Source organism: Phyllobates terribilis, unplaced genomic scaffold, assembly GCF_046119375.1.
Source record: "Phyllobates terribilis strain yellow unplaced genomic scaffold, ASM4611937v1 Scaffold_61__1_contigs__length_8056638, whole genome shotgun sequence".
Lineage (NCBI taxonomy): Eukaryota > Metazoa > Chordata > Amphibia > Anura > Dendrobatidae > Phyllobates > Phyllobates terribilis.
In genome coordinates this window covers 1,994,963-2,011,000 of record NW_027362821.1, presented here as the reverse complement: position 1 = coordinate 2,011,000, position 16,038 = coordinate 1,994,963, and the positions used below count along the sequence as shown (strand labels likewise).

At 43.9% G+C, this 16,038-nt stretch overlaps 1 protein-coding gene across 1 annotated transcript in view; it reads left to right on the top strand.

Moving 5' to 3' along the window:
• LOC141192408 (uncharacterized) overlaps positions 1-16,038 on the top strand; it is a 50,080-nt gene that overhangs the window by 12,960 nt on the left and 21,082 nt on the right. Inside the window, exon 6 of the mRNA XM_073661922.1 lies at positions 7,865-8,739. Within this exon, the coding sequence (XP_073518023.1) occupies positions 7,865-8,739 (875 nt within the window). The remainder of the gene's footprint in view (positions 1-7,864; positions 8,740-16,038) is intronic.

Sequence of the window (16,038 nt, the reverse complement as noted above, 5' to 3'; positions counted from 1 at the left end):
ATGGGAAGAAGAATAGTCAGGTAGCCGGGTCAGAACCAGGAGAGCAGAGAAAATACAAAATCAGAAGACACAAGAGTAGTCAGTAAACGGGCCGAGGTCACAACAGGAAACAAATACACAAGCCGGGAGCTGAGCACAGAGGACTGACCCAGAGGAGAACAAGGCTGTATCTGGCAGCTTCCAGCAATATGCTTCCAGCTTTAGTAGGGTGTGGTGCTTTCCAGTTGGCTGAAGCAGGGAGCAGATTACTCCAGCTGGACAGCACACACCCATACTGCCAGACTGGATGGTACTACAGGTCCCAGGCACCCTAATCTTAGTGGCTGGACAGAGCCTTCGCCATACAGAGCTTCTGGTTCTGACGTCTCCTCCATCACCAGCGCCGCCTGCAGGATGAATAAGGCGGCTTCTGGTGAGAGAAGCAGACGTCGGGGAGCAGATCCCAGAGGAGATGGGACACACCATTTGCAGAAGCCCTAATATGACGTAATAACAGAAAACCAGAGCAGTAATAATCTTTATTTTCTTTATATATATATATATATATATATATATATATATATATATAGCGCCAACATATTCCTCAGCGATTTACATACATTATCATCGCTGTCCCCATTGGGGCTCACAATCTAAATTCCCTATCAGTAGTATGTCTTTGAAGTGTGGGAGGAAACCAGAGAAACACGGGGAGAACATACAAACTCCTTGCAGATGTTGTCCTTGGTGGCATTTGAGCCCAGGACCCCAGCGCTGCAGTACGAAGCACTGAGCTATCGTGCTGCCCTAAGCAGGGCAGCACAGTGAAATCCACATAAAGTGACTCCATTGCTCCATTGTGTAATTTTTAACCCTCAGGGAATTAATCTAAAGGGGTAGTGACTATTTTGATTCTACTGGCACTTTCCGGATATTAGAATGCAGTGGATGTTGGAGAGTGAAAATTGCAATTATGCCATTTTATTGCCCAACACATAGTGCCCAGATTGTGCTCCAGGAGACACACACCGTAAATTAAGTGGGTTCTTCTCACTATAGTAATGTCAAATACATAGATGCTAAATGTGGTTTGGGCGCACTGCAAGGCTCAGAAGCAAGGGGGAGATTTGACTTTGGGAGATCGGATATTGCTGGATTGGGTTATGGAAGCCATGTTGCTTTTCAAGAGCCTTTATGGAAACCTCTGTTTTTTTTTCCTTTTTCACCACCTGAGAGAGGGTATCCACCCACCAAGGGTACACGCGGGAGTGCAGTGGTATTATGCACCCTGTGGCTAAGCGCGCTGGCAAGTGGGACTTCCGGGGTTGTGCACATGCAGGGCACGTGTCAAGAGGTTCCGGGGCGCCCTGCTAACGTAGCGTGCCGGGACCAGGACTACACACACGCAGAGCGCATGTTAGTTTCCGGCGCACCCTGCTGACGTTGCGCGCCGGAATGCTGGTCCATGGGGCTGCGCACACGCAGGGCGTGTGTCAGGAAGTGAAGCGCCCTGCGGCAAGAGCCGCAGTCACCAGAGCAGAAGCAGCAGAAGCCACCAAAGCAGCCTCAGCAGCAACAGCAGCTCCATCAAGGCCACAGCAGTGTCAGTCAGACAAGCGGCAGCAAGACCAGCCAGAGGAGCAGGGCAGGTCGCGAGTCCACCACCTCCAGCCGGGAGCGATCATATGAATTGATCCAGCCTCAATCTCCGGTACCCTGAACGGCAGAGTAGTGAGTGATCTATGTGAAAGTTCACCATAGTAGATGGGTCCCTTTTTTCTATGTATTTTTTCTACTAGGAAAAACCCAAAAAGTGTAGTGCCAAGAGGAATAACATGGAGTGTGCGCTGTGCAGGGTTAATTTTCCCAACACTTATACTAAAAAGCTTAGCCCGAGTTGTATCCAAGAAACCATATCAGAGGAAACACCTAATTTTGCTATGGATTTAAAATCTTTAATCCAGACGGAGGTTAGGGACTCCCTAAAGACGTTGGTTATACGTAAAAAGAGTAGGAAGCTGAGATGTCATACATCAGACTCAGAAATTCTGTAGTATTCCAGGGCAAGGGGAAGTCTGTTTCCTCTCCTACCTACTCGTCATCCTCATCATCATCATCTTCCTCAGATAGCAATACAGGAGGTAGGCCATGTTTTCCAGTGCAAACCACGGATAAGCTGATTAAAGCCATCAGAACAACTATGGGCATAGCCGATACCAAGACCCCTAGTACTGTTCAGGACATCATGATTGGGGGTCTGGATCAGAAGAAGAGGCGCACATTCCCTGTCAATGAGAGGATCGTTTATCGACAGGGAATAGAAAAGACCTGATGGGAGAGGGCAGTTACCATCACCTTCAAAGAGAAGATACCCGTTTGAGGAAGAAGAATCAACCAGGTGAGATAAAACCCCAAAAATTGACGTGACAGTATCAAAATTCTCTAAAAAAAATCCACCCTGCCGTTTGAGGATTTAGGAGCTTTCAAGGATCCTCTTGATAAAAAAAGCGGAAACCTTATTAAAACAAACCTGGGAGGGACCAGCGGGAGCATTGAAACCGGAAGTCGCAGCCACTTGCACAGCCAGGTCAATGATGGTCTGGTTTCAGCATCTAGAAGACCAGATTAAAGGGGACATTCCAAGGGAAAAAATCCTGGCCAGTCTTCCGCTAATGCAGGGGGCGGCTGCTTTCCTCGCGGACGCGTCGGCAGATTCAGTAAGGCTGGCCGCCAGATCAGCGAATTTATCCATCGCAGCTCGCAGAGCTCTGTGGCTCAAGAGCTGGTCAGGTGATGTACAGTCTAAGATGAAACTGTTCAATCCCGTGTGAAGGGGAGTTTCTTTTTGGCAAAGCTCTGGATGACATACTGGATAAAGCCGCAGATAAGAAACACAGGTTTTCCAGTGTGTTGATGCCTCAGTACAAGACTTCCTTTTGTAAAAGGAGGTATAGCATAGGTAAATTTTTCAGAGACCAGGGCAGATGAAAGGACAAGGAGTGAAGGCTTCATGTTCGGAGGTCCTTCCTCTGAGAACAGAAAAACCCCTAAGTGATGGGCCTCCCCAGGTAGGAGGAAGACTGTCCCACTTCCTGCCTACCTGGGAAAAAATTACATCCAGTGCCTGGATATTAGGGATTATAAAGACAGGACTGAGACTGGAATTCAGATCCATTCCCCTGCAGACCTTCAGGATTTCGTCTCCCAGGAGGCCCAGAGAGCAAACATCCCTGGAGCAAGAGGTATTAAAACCAGTGGAAAAGAAGGTTCTGAGAGAGACTGATAAGCAAGCAGGGGAAAGGATTCTATTCGCCCCTGTTTCTGATAAAGAAGCCGGATGGCTCCTTTAGAACCATAATCAACTTGAAGGGCCTAAACAACTTTCTAATCTACAGACCCTTCAAAATGGAATCTATAATATTAGCCATAAAGGTGTTGTTCCCGGGTTGTTATGAGTGTCCTCGACCTGAAGGACGCCTATTACCACTTCCCAATCCATACAGGATACCAGCAATATCTGAGAGTAGCTGTATATATCATCAATCGTGTGAGGCAATTTCAGTTCACAGCTCTGCCCTTTGGCCTCTCCATGGCGCCGAGAATCTTTACGAAGATCATTCTGGAGGTCATGGCGCATGACCTCCAGAATGTCCCTTATCTGGACGACTTCCTGGTAGTATGCAGATCAAGAGAGCATTGAAAACTCGCATTGACAAGAGTCAGAGCCAGCCTGATCAATCTTGGATGGATACTGAATCTAGAGAAGTCAAGCGTGGAGCGTCGGAAGGTTCCGTCTTTTTTAGGGCTTATCTTGGACTCAGAGGGATAGACTTGTCTGCTACCAGAAGACAAGAAAAACAGAATTATGTCCTTAGACTAAGGAGTAGTCAGGAATCCATCCATGACCCTAAGGAAAGCAATGTCTCTTTTAGGTACAATGACATCATGTATCCCAGCAGTCCAGTGGGCTCAGATACACTCCCGATATCTGCAGCAAGATATCCTAGCAGCGGAGAAACAACTCAGGGGGACACTTGGACAGGAAGATGACACTTTCCAATACAGCCATCAGCTCAATCGCATGGTGGCTGGATCGGGAGAACCTGTCACAGAGAGTTCCCTGGTCGTATCAGGTCAGGGACATAATTACAGCGGACTCAAGCTCAGATGACTGGGAGCACATCTGGGAGATCTTGTAATACAAGGAATCTGGTCGGACAGTGAGAAAGCCTTCTCAAAACATGAAGGAGCTGTCGGCGATAAAGAATGCAGTGATGAAGTTCAGTTCCCAACTACAGGAACAACACATCCTAATTATGTCAGACAACAGTACAACAGTCGCTTATGTAAATCATCAGGGGGGCACGAGATCCCGACCTCTCCTGTTAGTGAAAGAGCAGATTCTGTAGTTTGCAGAACAACATCAATTTATGCTCTCGGCTCTGCATATAAGAGGCAAAGAAAACTAAAGATCAGATTTTCTGAGTCAGAATATACTGAATCAGGGCGAATGGGAGCTGAATCCAACAGTATTCCAGCAAATTGTGGATCGCTGGGGTCAATCAGAAATAGATCTTTTCGCAAACAAACGAAACAGAAAAACAAGGATCTTCTGCTCCTTAAATCCAAAAGAAAGACCCTATGCATTAGATGCATTACAAATACCCTGGAGCTTTGGCCTAGCCTATGCTTTCCCCCCACTAATGTTAATGCCAACGATTTTGAGGAAGATCCGAGAGGAGCAGGCAAGGGTCATACTAATCGCCCCATTCTGGCCCAAGAGACCCTGGTTCACCTGGATAAAGAGGATGTCCCAGTCAGATCCATGGGTCCTTCCAGATACTCCAGATCTCCTCAAGCAAGGCCCAGGCTTCCATCATCAGAGGTTGGGCATTTGATGGCCTGGAGTTTGAAAGGTCGTTACTAATCCAGGAAGGTTTTCCCTAGGTCTAGTAACTACTCTGCTCAAAAGCAGTGTGACGACTAAGATCTATTGTAGGACATGGTCAAAATTCCTATCTATTTCGGCGCAGTGAGCTAAGGTTAAAATTCCTATAAAGCTATTCTGGAATTTCTTCAAAGGGTCTTAGATATGGGGTTGGCTACCAGTACCCTTTAGGTGCAAGTATCAGCGCTTAGAGCTTTATATAACTATAATTTGGCAGCAGATAGATGGGTTATCAGGTTTAAAAAGGCGTGCAATAGATCCAGACCTATTGCTACCCCGAGAATGCCTCCCTGGGATCTAAACCTGGTCCTGGAAGCCCTGACTAAGTCTCCTTTTTGAGCACTTAGGAAGCGTGACAGAAAGAACTCTCACTCTGAACACAGTGATACTGATAGCGCTAACATCAGCCCGTAGAGTTAGTGACTTACAAGCTCTGTCAGTAAATCATCCTTTTACACAGGTCACTGTAGATGGAGTTACATTAATACCAGACCCAGCCTATTTTCCGAAGGTGGCCTCCAAATTCCACAGAACACAGGAGATCATTCTCCCCTCATTGTATCCTAACCCAACAGATTTAGGGGAACAGAGGCTTCATACTCTAGATGTTAGACTGGTTTTGGTTCAGTATTTGGAGGTAACAAGGCCTTGGAGAAGTGATGCCTTATTTGTCTCCTTCCAGGGAGCTTAAAGTTACAAGGGGAACTATAGTTAGCTGGATCAGGGACACTGTTAGCTTAGCATATTTCCCTAGTAATGTGCCAGTTTCAGAGAACCTGAAGGGCCATTCCACAGAGCTGGTGCAGCCTCCTGGGCTGAGAAGGCAGAAGTGTCCATTGATAACCTATGTAAGGCAGCAACATGGTAATCTCCTTCTACCTTTTATAACCATTACCGGCTTGATCTTTCTTCATCTGCTGATCTATCCTTTGGGAGAAAGGTGTTGCAAGTGGTGATCCATCCCTAAGGTGTCTGTTCTATATAAATCTCTCAGGTGGTGCTATCATAGGAGAAGGGGAAAAAAATCATAGTTACCTACCGATAACGGGATTTTACAGAGCCCATAACAGCACCCTTTTATGCCCCCCCCTTTTTTTATCACTTATGGTGTTCTCTATATATGGGTGTATAGTGAGAAATGTTTTATTGGTGGTAGTTGTGTACTAACAGACTGTCTGGAGGTTCTCTCATGCTCTAAAACAAAACTGATGTGGAGGAGAGGTACCGCCTTTTTTATTCAGCAGGTTTCCTGTCCTGGGTGGGCGGATACCATCTCTCAGGTGGTGCTATCATGGGCTCTGTAAAATCCTGTTACCGGTAACTATGATTTTTTTTCCATTTACAGACGATGGACCTGAGTGGGGCTTGTTGTTTGTGAGATGAGTAGAAGTTTTAATTGGTATTATTGTTGCCTACATAACTTGGTGGCTTTTTATTCCATATTTGAAAGGCAGAATGAACAAACAGTTGAAAACCACGCTCTATTGGTTCATCCTATGAGGTTTTCTATTAGATTTTGAAATGTCAGTGTCTTGGTGAATAATTAATTCAATGTATTTTTCGGACTATAAGACGCACTTTTTTCCTCCTTTTTTTCTCCTATGCCCGCTGTTAAAGGGCATGAATATTCAACCTCTCTCCATGCCCATGGGCATGGGGAAGGGGTGAATATTCATTCCCTTTAATGAGCGGGCACAGGAGATAGCCAGCAGCCGCAGCGCGGCTCCGCTATGTGCCGGCTATGAAGGAGAGTGAATTCACTGCTCCCCGTGCACACAGTCCCGGCGTGGGAAGCAGTGACTTCCAGCAGCTAATCTCTCCTTGTGAGCCGTGCATGGCAGTGACGTCATGCACGGCTCACATGGAGAGATCAGTGCAGGCAGACAGGACGCAGCGCTGGAGGAGAGAGAAGAGAGGTGAGTAGGAGTGTTTATTTTTTTTTAATGTGCAGCATGATGGGGATTAGGGGTGCCATGCATATTTGGGCAGGGATTAAGGGTGCCATGCATACCAGGACAGGGATGAGGGGTGCCATGCATACCAGGACAGGGATGAGGGGTGCCATGCATACCAGGACAGGGATGAGGGGTGCCATGCATACCAGGACAGGGATGAGGGGTGCCATGCATACCAGGACAGGGATGAGGGGTGCCATGCATACCAGGATAGGGATTAGGGGTGCCATGCATACCAGGACAGGGATGAGGGGTTCCATGCATACTAGGACAGGGATGAGGGGTGCCATGCATGCCAAGACAGGGATGAGGGGTGCCATGCATACCAGGACAGGGATGAGGGGTGCCATGCATACCAGGACCGGGATGAAGGGTGCCATGCATACCAGGATAGGGATGATGGGTGCCATGCATACCAGGATAGGGATGATGGGTGCCATCCATACCAGGACAGGGATGAAGGGTGCCTTGCATACCAGGACAGGGATGAGGGGTGCCTTGCATACCAGGACAGGGATGAGGGGTACCATGCATACTAGGACAGGGATGAGGGGTGCCATGCATATCAGGATAGGGATGAGGGGTGCCATGCATACCAGGATAAGGATGAGGGGTGCCATGCATACCAGGATGGAGGGATGCCAGGCATACCAGGATGGGGATGGGGACCACGTATAAAAGGAAGGGGCGGCATATATACCAGGATGGGGGATATTGTCAGAATTGGGGGACATTACCCCTGTACCAGTGTCAGCAGAAGACCCCCCTCCCCCTTAAAAGTGCATCATGACCACATTTTATGCTTAAATTTTTATTTTTTTATTTTCCTCCTTAAAACCTAGGTGCGTCTTATGGTCCGTTGCGTCTTATAGTCCGAAAAATACGGTACATAACTTGCCATTATTATAGACAGTTTAAGTAGAAATGTAAAAAAATAAAATCCAAGGATATTTTATTGAAAAATAATAGATTTTTATCTTAGCAGATAACTGTACCTGGAGATCAGAGGTAATGCTGACATCTTCAATTTTTAAATCAGAAGATCTTGAGATCCCACAGGATACAATTGAATTGAATGCCATTACTCCAGATATACCATCATCCCTTCACAGCAAAGATTTGTCATCTGATCCTTTGAAACAGGTCCTGTCTTCTGATTCATTACCAACTACTAAGGAAAATTATAGTCACAAATTAAGCATTAAAAAACAAACTGCTCCTAAAGCAAAGAAGACATTTTTAGAATATGGAAATAGTTTTCCTCTCGAAAAATCTTTTCCTAACCATCAAAAAATTCACACAGCCGAGAATAGATTTTCTTGTTCCAAGTGTGGGAAATATTTTAACAAGAAATCAGATCTTGTTAAACACCAGGGAACCCACACAGGGGAGAAGCCTTTTTCATGTTCAGAATGTGGGAAATGTTTTACACGAAAAGCAGCTCTTAATAAACATCAGAGAAGTCACACAGGGGAGAAGCCTTTTTCATGTTCAGAATGTGGTAAACATTTTAAACAGAAATACGGTCTTGTTATACACCAGATAACTCATACAGAGGAGAAGCCTTTTTCATGTTCAGAATGTGGGAAATATTTTACACGAAAATCAGCTCTTAATAAACATCAGAGAAGTCACACAGGGGAGAAGCCTTTTTCATGTTCAGAATGTGGTAAACATTTTAAATTGAAATACAGTCTTGTTATACACCAGAGAACTCACACATGGGAGAAGCCTTTTTCATGTTCAGAATGTGGTAAACATTTTAAACAGAAATGCAATCTTGTTGAACACTACAGAACTCACACAGGGGAGAAGCCTTTTTCATGTTCAGAATGTGGGAAATATTTTACGCGGAAAGTAACTCTTAATAAACATCAGAGAAGTCACACAGGGGAGAAGCCTTTTTCAAAATTCAATTTTTATTGAAAGGTTAAATAATTTTCAATTACAAAAATACAAAAAAAAAAAAAAAAAAATGAATAACCAGGACAATATCAGCATCAATATATCATAGAATATAAGTATAACGTCCAATAAAACATCAAGTTATAGCAAGAAAAAGGAAGGAAGAAAACATTTTAGGCCATCAGTATTACAATTATGAAGTTACTAAAATCCAATGGAAACCATACGTAGTGCAGCCAGGCCCGAACCAATGCAGAGCACAATCCGGACAGAGAAGAAACGCACCAGAGAAAAGGGTGGGTCACATCAGTGTGATGTAAGACTGTAGGCATCGGATTCCTGGAATTCAATCCAGTCTCTCCAAGACTCACAATCAGTGGGGGATCGGGCAATCAAATGTTCCATCCTATTTAGAAGAGCTATGTCACAGAACCACTCCTCCAGAGTAGGTGGAGAAGTACTTTTCCATTGACGAGGAATGATATTCTTAGCAGCCTGTATAAGGTAGCTTACTAAAGACCTTTTGTAATTGGTGAGACTAGTTGGGATCATAAAGAGCAAAAGAGATTCAGGAGAGTCGGGCAGAGAAGCCATTTTCATGTTCAAAATTTGGGAAATCTTTTAACCAGAAAGCGCATCTTGATAGCCACCAGAGTACCCACACAGGGAAGAATGCAGCAACTACACCCAATTGGTCTCTGTACAGACAGGCCCTAGCTAACTAAAAATAACACCTCAGACCTAACTCCCTAATAGGCAGTTGAGGAGTTTCTCTTACCTCCTGAGGAATCAGAGGGGGGGGGGCAGCAATACACTGTCAACAAGGGGAAAGAAAAGTGTGAAGATATGGAAACCCTGAGTGAGAAACTAAGACACATTCATATAGGGCAAAGAAGGCAAGCTAATGAGAACCAAAAATAAAAGGAATAAGTATAACTTCCCAGAAACCTAACCGTGGTAGAAAGAAAAGGTATTGGGAGGGAAAGAAAACAGACAAGGAGGATTGTTTCACCTTTGTGGTGAAACTTACAAAATTCATCCTCACCCACAATTATTTGAATTTGATAACATTTATCTACAGGAGACTGGTTCAGCAATGGGAAGTAAAATGGCTCCACAGTACGCAAATCTTTTTGTGGCCAAGCTTTATAGTGACTTCTTGTCCTCATGTCCCATCAGGCCTCTTGCCTACTACCGTTACATTGACGATATCTTAATCATCTGGACAGAATCTCAGCAACAGCTTAAGATGTTCCATGAACACTTTAATCAATTTCATCCCACCATCAACTTAACACTCAACTACTCCTGTACTGAAATCAACACCTTGGTGGCCTCAGAAAGGCCTTTTTGAACGAGGACTACCATACAAGAACAATTGTAAACCAGATTGCAAGAGCCACCAGAATATTATGGAATCATCTCCTACATTTCAAAACTAAACAAGAAAGCAATCTGGTGTCTCTAGTAGTCACCTACAATCCAAATCTGGAGATGCCAATGGGATCTGCATGGAAATTACAACCATTATTAGAAAAAGATGCTGATTACAATCTATATTTCCAGACCCCCCACTTCTGTGATTTAGGCAGCCCCCAAATCTAAGAAGCATCATTATCAGAAACTCCCTGTCCTTTCCAACAGCTACAGGAACTTTTCCCTGCAGCCAGAAAAAATGTAAAACCTGTCTATTTATAATGACCACTGGCAAGATAAAGATTCCCAACTCAAATCAGGAGACAACCACAAGATCCCAGGTACTTTCAGCTTCATCACATCTAATGTAGTGTACTTAATTATATGTACCAAATGTCCAGCTGGGGGTCTGTACATAGGGGAGACAGGGCAAAAACTTAGAACAAGGATGAATTCTCATCGCCACACAATAAAAGAAAAAAGAATAGATCTACCTGTGGCCAAACATTTTTTATCCCTGATCACAGCATCATGGACATGAAATTACTTGTATTAAAAGGTAACTTCAAATTTCAGAGGGACAGAAAAATGTGGAATTACAAACTTATGACAATCTTTGACACACTCACAGATCAGGAGTTAATGTGTCACATGGATTTATGTCAACTAAGGAACGTGCTCCTCAGACCGTTTTGGGCATCACAATCATGGACCAGACCTCAATCACAGGACAATAAAACTTTCACACTCCTTATCAATGAACTGTTCCAATATTCATGGCCACAACTGCTTCTCCCTCTCCGATGCTAATAGTTCTGCTTCACGCCACTTGTCTTATCTATTGCATTATTCCTGTGCCCTGTTGTGTATAAATATATGACACTTCAGATTTTGTGTTATACTGTGTCTGAAAAGAGACCTGAGTAGTCTTGAAATTTTGCAATTTACCATCTTTTCAGTTAGCCAAAGGTATCAACTACTGAAGATTCTCAAATTTTAATATTTTTCTCCAAACAGCAATTTTAAGATCTCTCCACAGGTGTTCAATGGGATTTAGATCCAAGCTCATTGGCGGTCACTTCACAACTCTCCAGCACTTTGTTTCCATCCATTTCTGGGTGCTTCTTGATGTATGTTTGGGGTCATTGCCATGCTGGCAACCCATGACCTAGAACGCAAACCCAGCTTTCTGAGACTAGGCACTACATTGCCACACCAAATCCTTTGGTAATCTTCAGATTTCATGATGACTTGCACACAGTGAAGGCACCCAATGCCAGAGGCAGTAAAACAACTCCAAAACATCTTTGAACCTCCACCATATTCCACTGTAGTTACTGTGATCTTTTCTTTGCATGCTTCTTTCTGTTTAAACAGTAGAACGATGTGCTTTTACCGAAAAGCTCTATATTGGTCTCTTCTGTCCACAAGACGCTTCCCCAGAAAGGGTTTTAGCTTACTCATGTACATTTTGGCAAACTGCAGTGTAGCTTTTGTATGCCTCTGTGTCAGCTGTGGGGTCCGCCTTATTCTCCTGCCATAGCGTTTCATTTAATTCAAATGTTGACGGCTGGTTCACGTTGGCACTGAAGCAACCTGAGCATGCAAGACAGCTTGAATTTCTTTGGAACTTTGGTGGGGCTACTTATTCACCATCTGGACTACCCTTTCGTCAGTTTTTCTTCTGTCCACATCCAGGGAGATTAGCTACAGTGACATGGGTTGTAAATGTACTGATTATGTTGTGCACCATGGACAAAGGAACATCCGGATCTCTGGAGATGGACTTGAAAAATATCAAGAATTTCAAGATTAGAACAATTTTGGTTCTCAAGTCCTCAAACAGTTCTCTTCTTCTCTTTCTGTCCTCCATGCTTAGTGTGGCACACGCTTGCACACAATGCAAAGATTGAATCAACTTCTCCCTTTTTATCTGGTTTCAGGTGTGATTTTCATGTTGCCCACACCTGTTACTTGCCACAATTGAGTATGAACGAGTTTCACATGCTTGAAACGAAGTTGTTTACCCACACCCCACAATTTTGAGAAAAGGTGCCAACAATTTTGACCGGTCCATTTTTTGTGGTTTTGTGTGAAATTATGTTCACTTTGCCTTTTTTTATCTGTTTTTTTTTTGTGTTGTTCACATACACATAAAGGAAATAAACATGTATAACAAAATATGTGTAATTGCAATAATTTTCTGGGAGAATTACGTCATTTTCTGGAACAATTTCAAGGGAGCCAACACTTTGACCATGACTTGTTTTTGTTGCAGCATTTCATCCTCTACATGTTCAGCTATATTAGAAGGCTTGTAGCAAATTCCAATTAACAGCGTTACATTATTGGCATTTCCTTGTACATTTACCCATACTGACTCTACATTGTCGAAGCTCCCCTCCAATGTCGTCATTTAGCGCAGGTCTTAAGTTGGATTTAATGAAAATACCCACCCCTCTACCTTTTTATCTTTCCTAACCTTTTGAATGTAGTGTAACCCTCTGTTTATCACTCAGTCGTGACTTGCCAGCCAGGTTTCCGTAATGCCCACCACATTGTAATCTGTGGCTGACATTAAGAGTCTCTAATTCATTAATTTTGTTTGCAAGACCTCTTGCATTTGCCAGCAGACATTTAATACTATTAACTATTTATTACTCCTTCTTGCCTCCTTACTTTCCTTGAATGTCCCAGCCCCCTAAATCCTCATTGACCCCTACTGTCTCTCTCTCTGTCTACTCTATCCCCTTATTTTCACAAAAAACCTCCCTCCCCCCAGATCCCAGTTTAAAAGCTCTTCCATCCATCTGACCATTTTTCACTGCAGCACATCTGCACCCCCCCCCAGTTGAGGTTCAGCCTGTCCCTATCGTAGAGCCTGTAGCCAACAGAAGTAGGCCCAGTTCTCCATGAACCCAAACCCTTTATCCTGCCACTTATTTATCTCCTTAAGTTCCCGCTAACTTTCTAGTGACGCTAGTGGAATCGGCTGTATTTCTGCAAACACTACCTTAGAGGTCCTGTACTTCAACTTCTCTCCTAATTCCCTGTGACCTTCCACCTTCCTCTAACTTTGTCATTGGTACCAATGTGTACCATGACTGCTGGGTTTTCCCCAGCCCCACCCAATAATCTGTTTATCTGATCGCAGGAAGATCCCCCATATTAACTTGGGAGCTACCTTAAGGACCATAATATTTCCACTTAACGAGATAGTGCAGACAGCGCCTGACCCACCTGGAACTAAGAACTCGCTCTACCTCATACTCCCGACACCCTTCCAAATCCACCTCATTTATGTCTTGAGGTCCCCTCAAATTTTTTGAAAAGAGAAGAATGGAAAGAATTATGATTTTCCAGGTAATAAGAAGTTGCAAATTAACTGTCACAGGATTTAAATTTGTAATAATTTTATAAGTACCTACAAATTTAGGTGCAAACTTTTTAGATGTGATCTTTAAGTGCAGATATTTTGAGGACAACCACACAAAATCCCCCACCCTAAAGATAGAAGCATTCCTACGTCTGCAGTTAGCACCACTTTTGGCCTGGTCACTAGCTACCAAAAATCCCTTTTGTCCTCCCTCAAGACCTTAATTAGTTGGGGACAAAATCTCTCCTCCTCTGGCAGGGAAGATTGTAATCCTGAAATATTCCCAAACACTGGATTAAAACTACAGCAGCTAAAAAAAGGCAAGGTCCCGGTAGCCTTTGAGGAACAGTTATTTAGAGCACACTCGATAAGGGGCAGAAATTCCACCCAGTCTTCCTGATTAGAGGAGACAAAACATCACTAATACTGCTCTATTTCCTGGTTCATCCTTCTGGTTGACCATTAGTCTCGGTATGATAGACTGAGAGAAAAAAGCAGCTTATTACCCAATCTGGAGCAAAAACTAGCCAGAAATTGAACCGCTGAATCAAAAATTAGATTTTTGGGAACACCATGAAATTTAATCTATGAGAAATTAACAAAGTTGCTAAGATCCTAGCAGTTGGCAACTTTTGAAGCAGGACCAAAAGAACCTTTTTGCTCAAACGTTCCACCACCACCCACACGACAGTAATACCACCAGAGTTAAGCAAATCATTGACAAAGTCCATGGACAAGTGGGTCCAGGGCTGCAACGAAACATCGTTAGGGAAGAAATAACCCACTGAGCTTGATGAGAGGCTTTAGCCTTGGAACAGACTTTGCATTTCCAAACATACTCTCCAATATCCTTAAGAGCATTCTGCCACCAAAAGGACCTAGAAAGAGATCTCCTAGTGGCAGACGAACCCGCGTGCCCAGTTAAAACGGAATCATGTTCTTCATCAAAAAGATCTACACGTAAAGAGGGCAGTACATAAAGCTTGTTCATAGGTAAACCTTCCTGCGCACTGTCCTGAGCATCCTGAATGTGCTGCCTAAGATCTTCACCCACCCCTCTGTGACTGGAGAGGTGGATGGCCGTATATGACCCTTAGGGCTCATACCCATATGTGTGAAAAAAACGTTTTGATATATGGACCGGAAAATCAGATGAGTGTCATGCGATTTTCATGAGGACTATGCGATTTTTCACACCTAGCATCCATATGACATCCGTATGCAATGCATTTTGCTTTCTCTGCAACTATTATTCGATAATCATTTACAGTGTTATATGCTACAGAATGGTAATGTAGCCGTAAAAATTGGATGCCATATGGATGGTCCGTGTGCCATCCGTTTTTTTTTTCTCGCGCCCATTGACTTGCATTGGCGAGTCTTGTCCGATATATGTGGCAAATTGCAGCATGCTTTGATTTTTTATCGGATTGCACTCATCCGTTTTTTCACGCAGATGAGTATGAGCCCTATGCAAGAAAAACAGACTAGAGCAATCCGATAATAAATCGGATTGCACTCTGATCAATGTTAATCTATGAGGTACATCTCATCTGTGATTTTTTTTCTCAGCTGAAATTGGACTGAGAAAAAAATCGCAGCATACTGCGTATATCGGACGAGACTCGCCAATGCAAGTTAATGGGACCAGCCGTATGCCATCCGATTTTTATGGATACATTATCATTCTGTAGCACAGAACACTGTAAATGGTCCTGTAAATGATGGCAGAATAATAGTTGCAGAGAAAAAAAACCCATACGGATGTTAGGTGCGAAAAATCGCATTTTCCTCTCATCAAAATCGCATGGAACTCTTCCGTTTTTCGGTCCAGAATACGGAATTTTTTTTTCACGTATGGGTATGAGCCCTTAGCTGGACTCTTCTGAATATAGTTTTTCAAGGCCGCCCTCCCTGGAAGGGGTTAAACATACGAGATTTCTGCATTTTAGCTCCTGGTATGAAGTGGATAGCACAATCATATGCCGCCATATAGTAGACGTCCGGTAACTGGTAATAATCACCTCATGTGTCGTCTATTTGTCTCCAAGCAGAGAAAATCCCACGTTACATTCCACACACAAAACTGTAGAAAAGGCGGCGCGGGGTAATTGTGCCAGTAGTGAGGGGCAAATAATGCCGGAAATGTCACTGACTGCGGAGAAGTTTCTCCACCGGCTCTGCAGGTGGAGGTATCTGGAGATCCCCCTTTACTGGGCGCTGGGGGGGCATTAACCCCTTCAGCACTGAGACTCTTTTGGGGTCTCTGTGTGGTGTGAACAGTGAGGTAACAGCTGTGTACAGAATGCGGCTTAGCTGGTTCCCGTCCACATTAGATCCATTCAGACGACTGCAGGATGAAGGACAGAAGCCCAGAGAAGTCCTCACCGCCATTATTCCTCTCCTAGTTCTATCACAGAATACTGTATGTGGCAGGTACTCAATGGATCTTCTGCTTT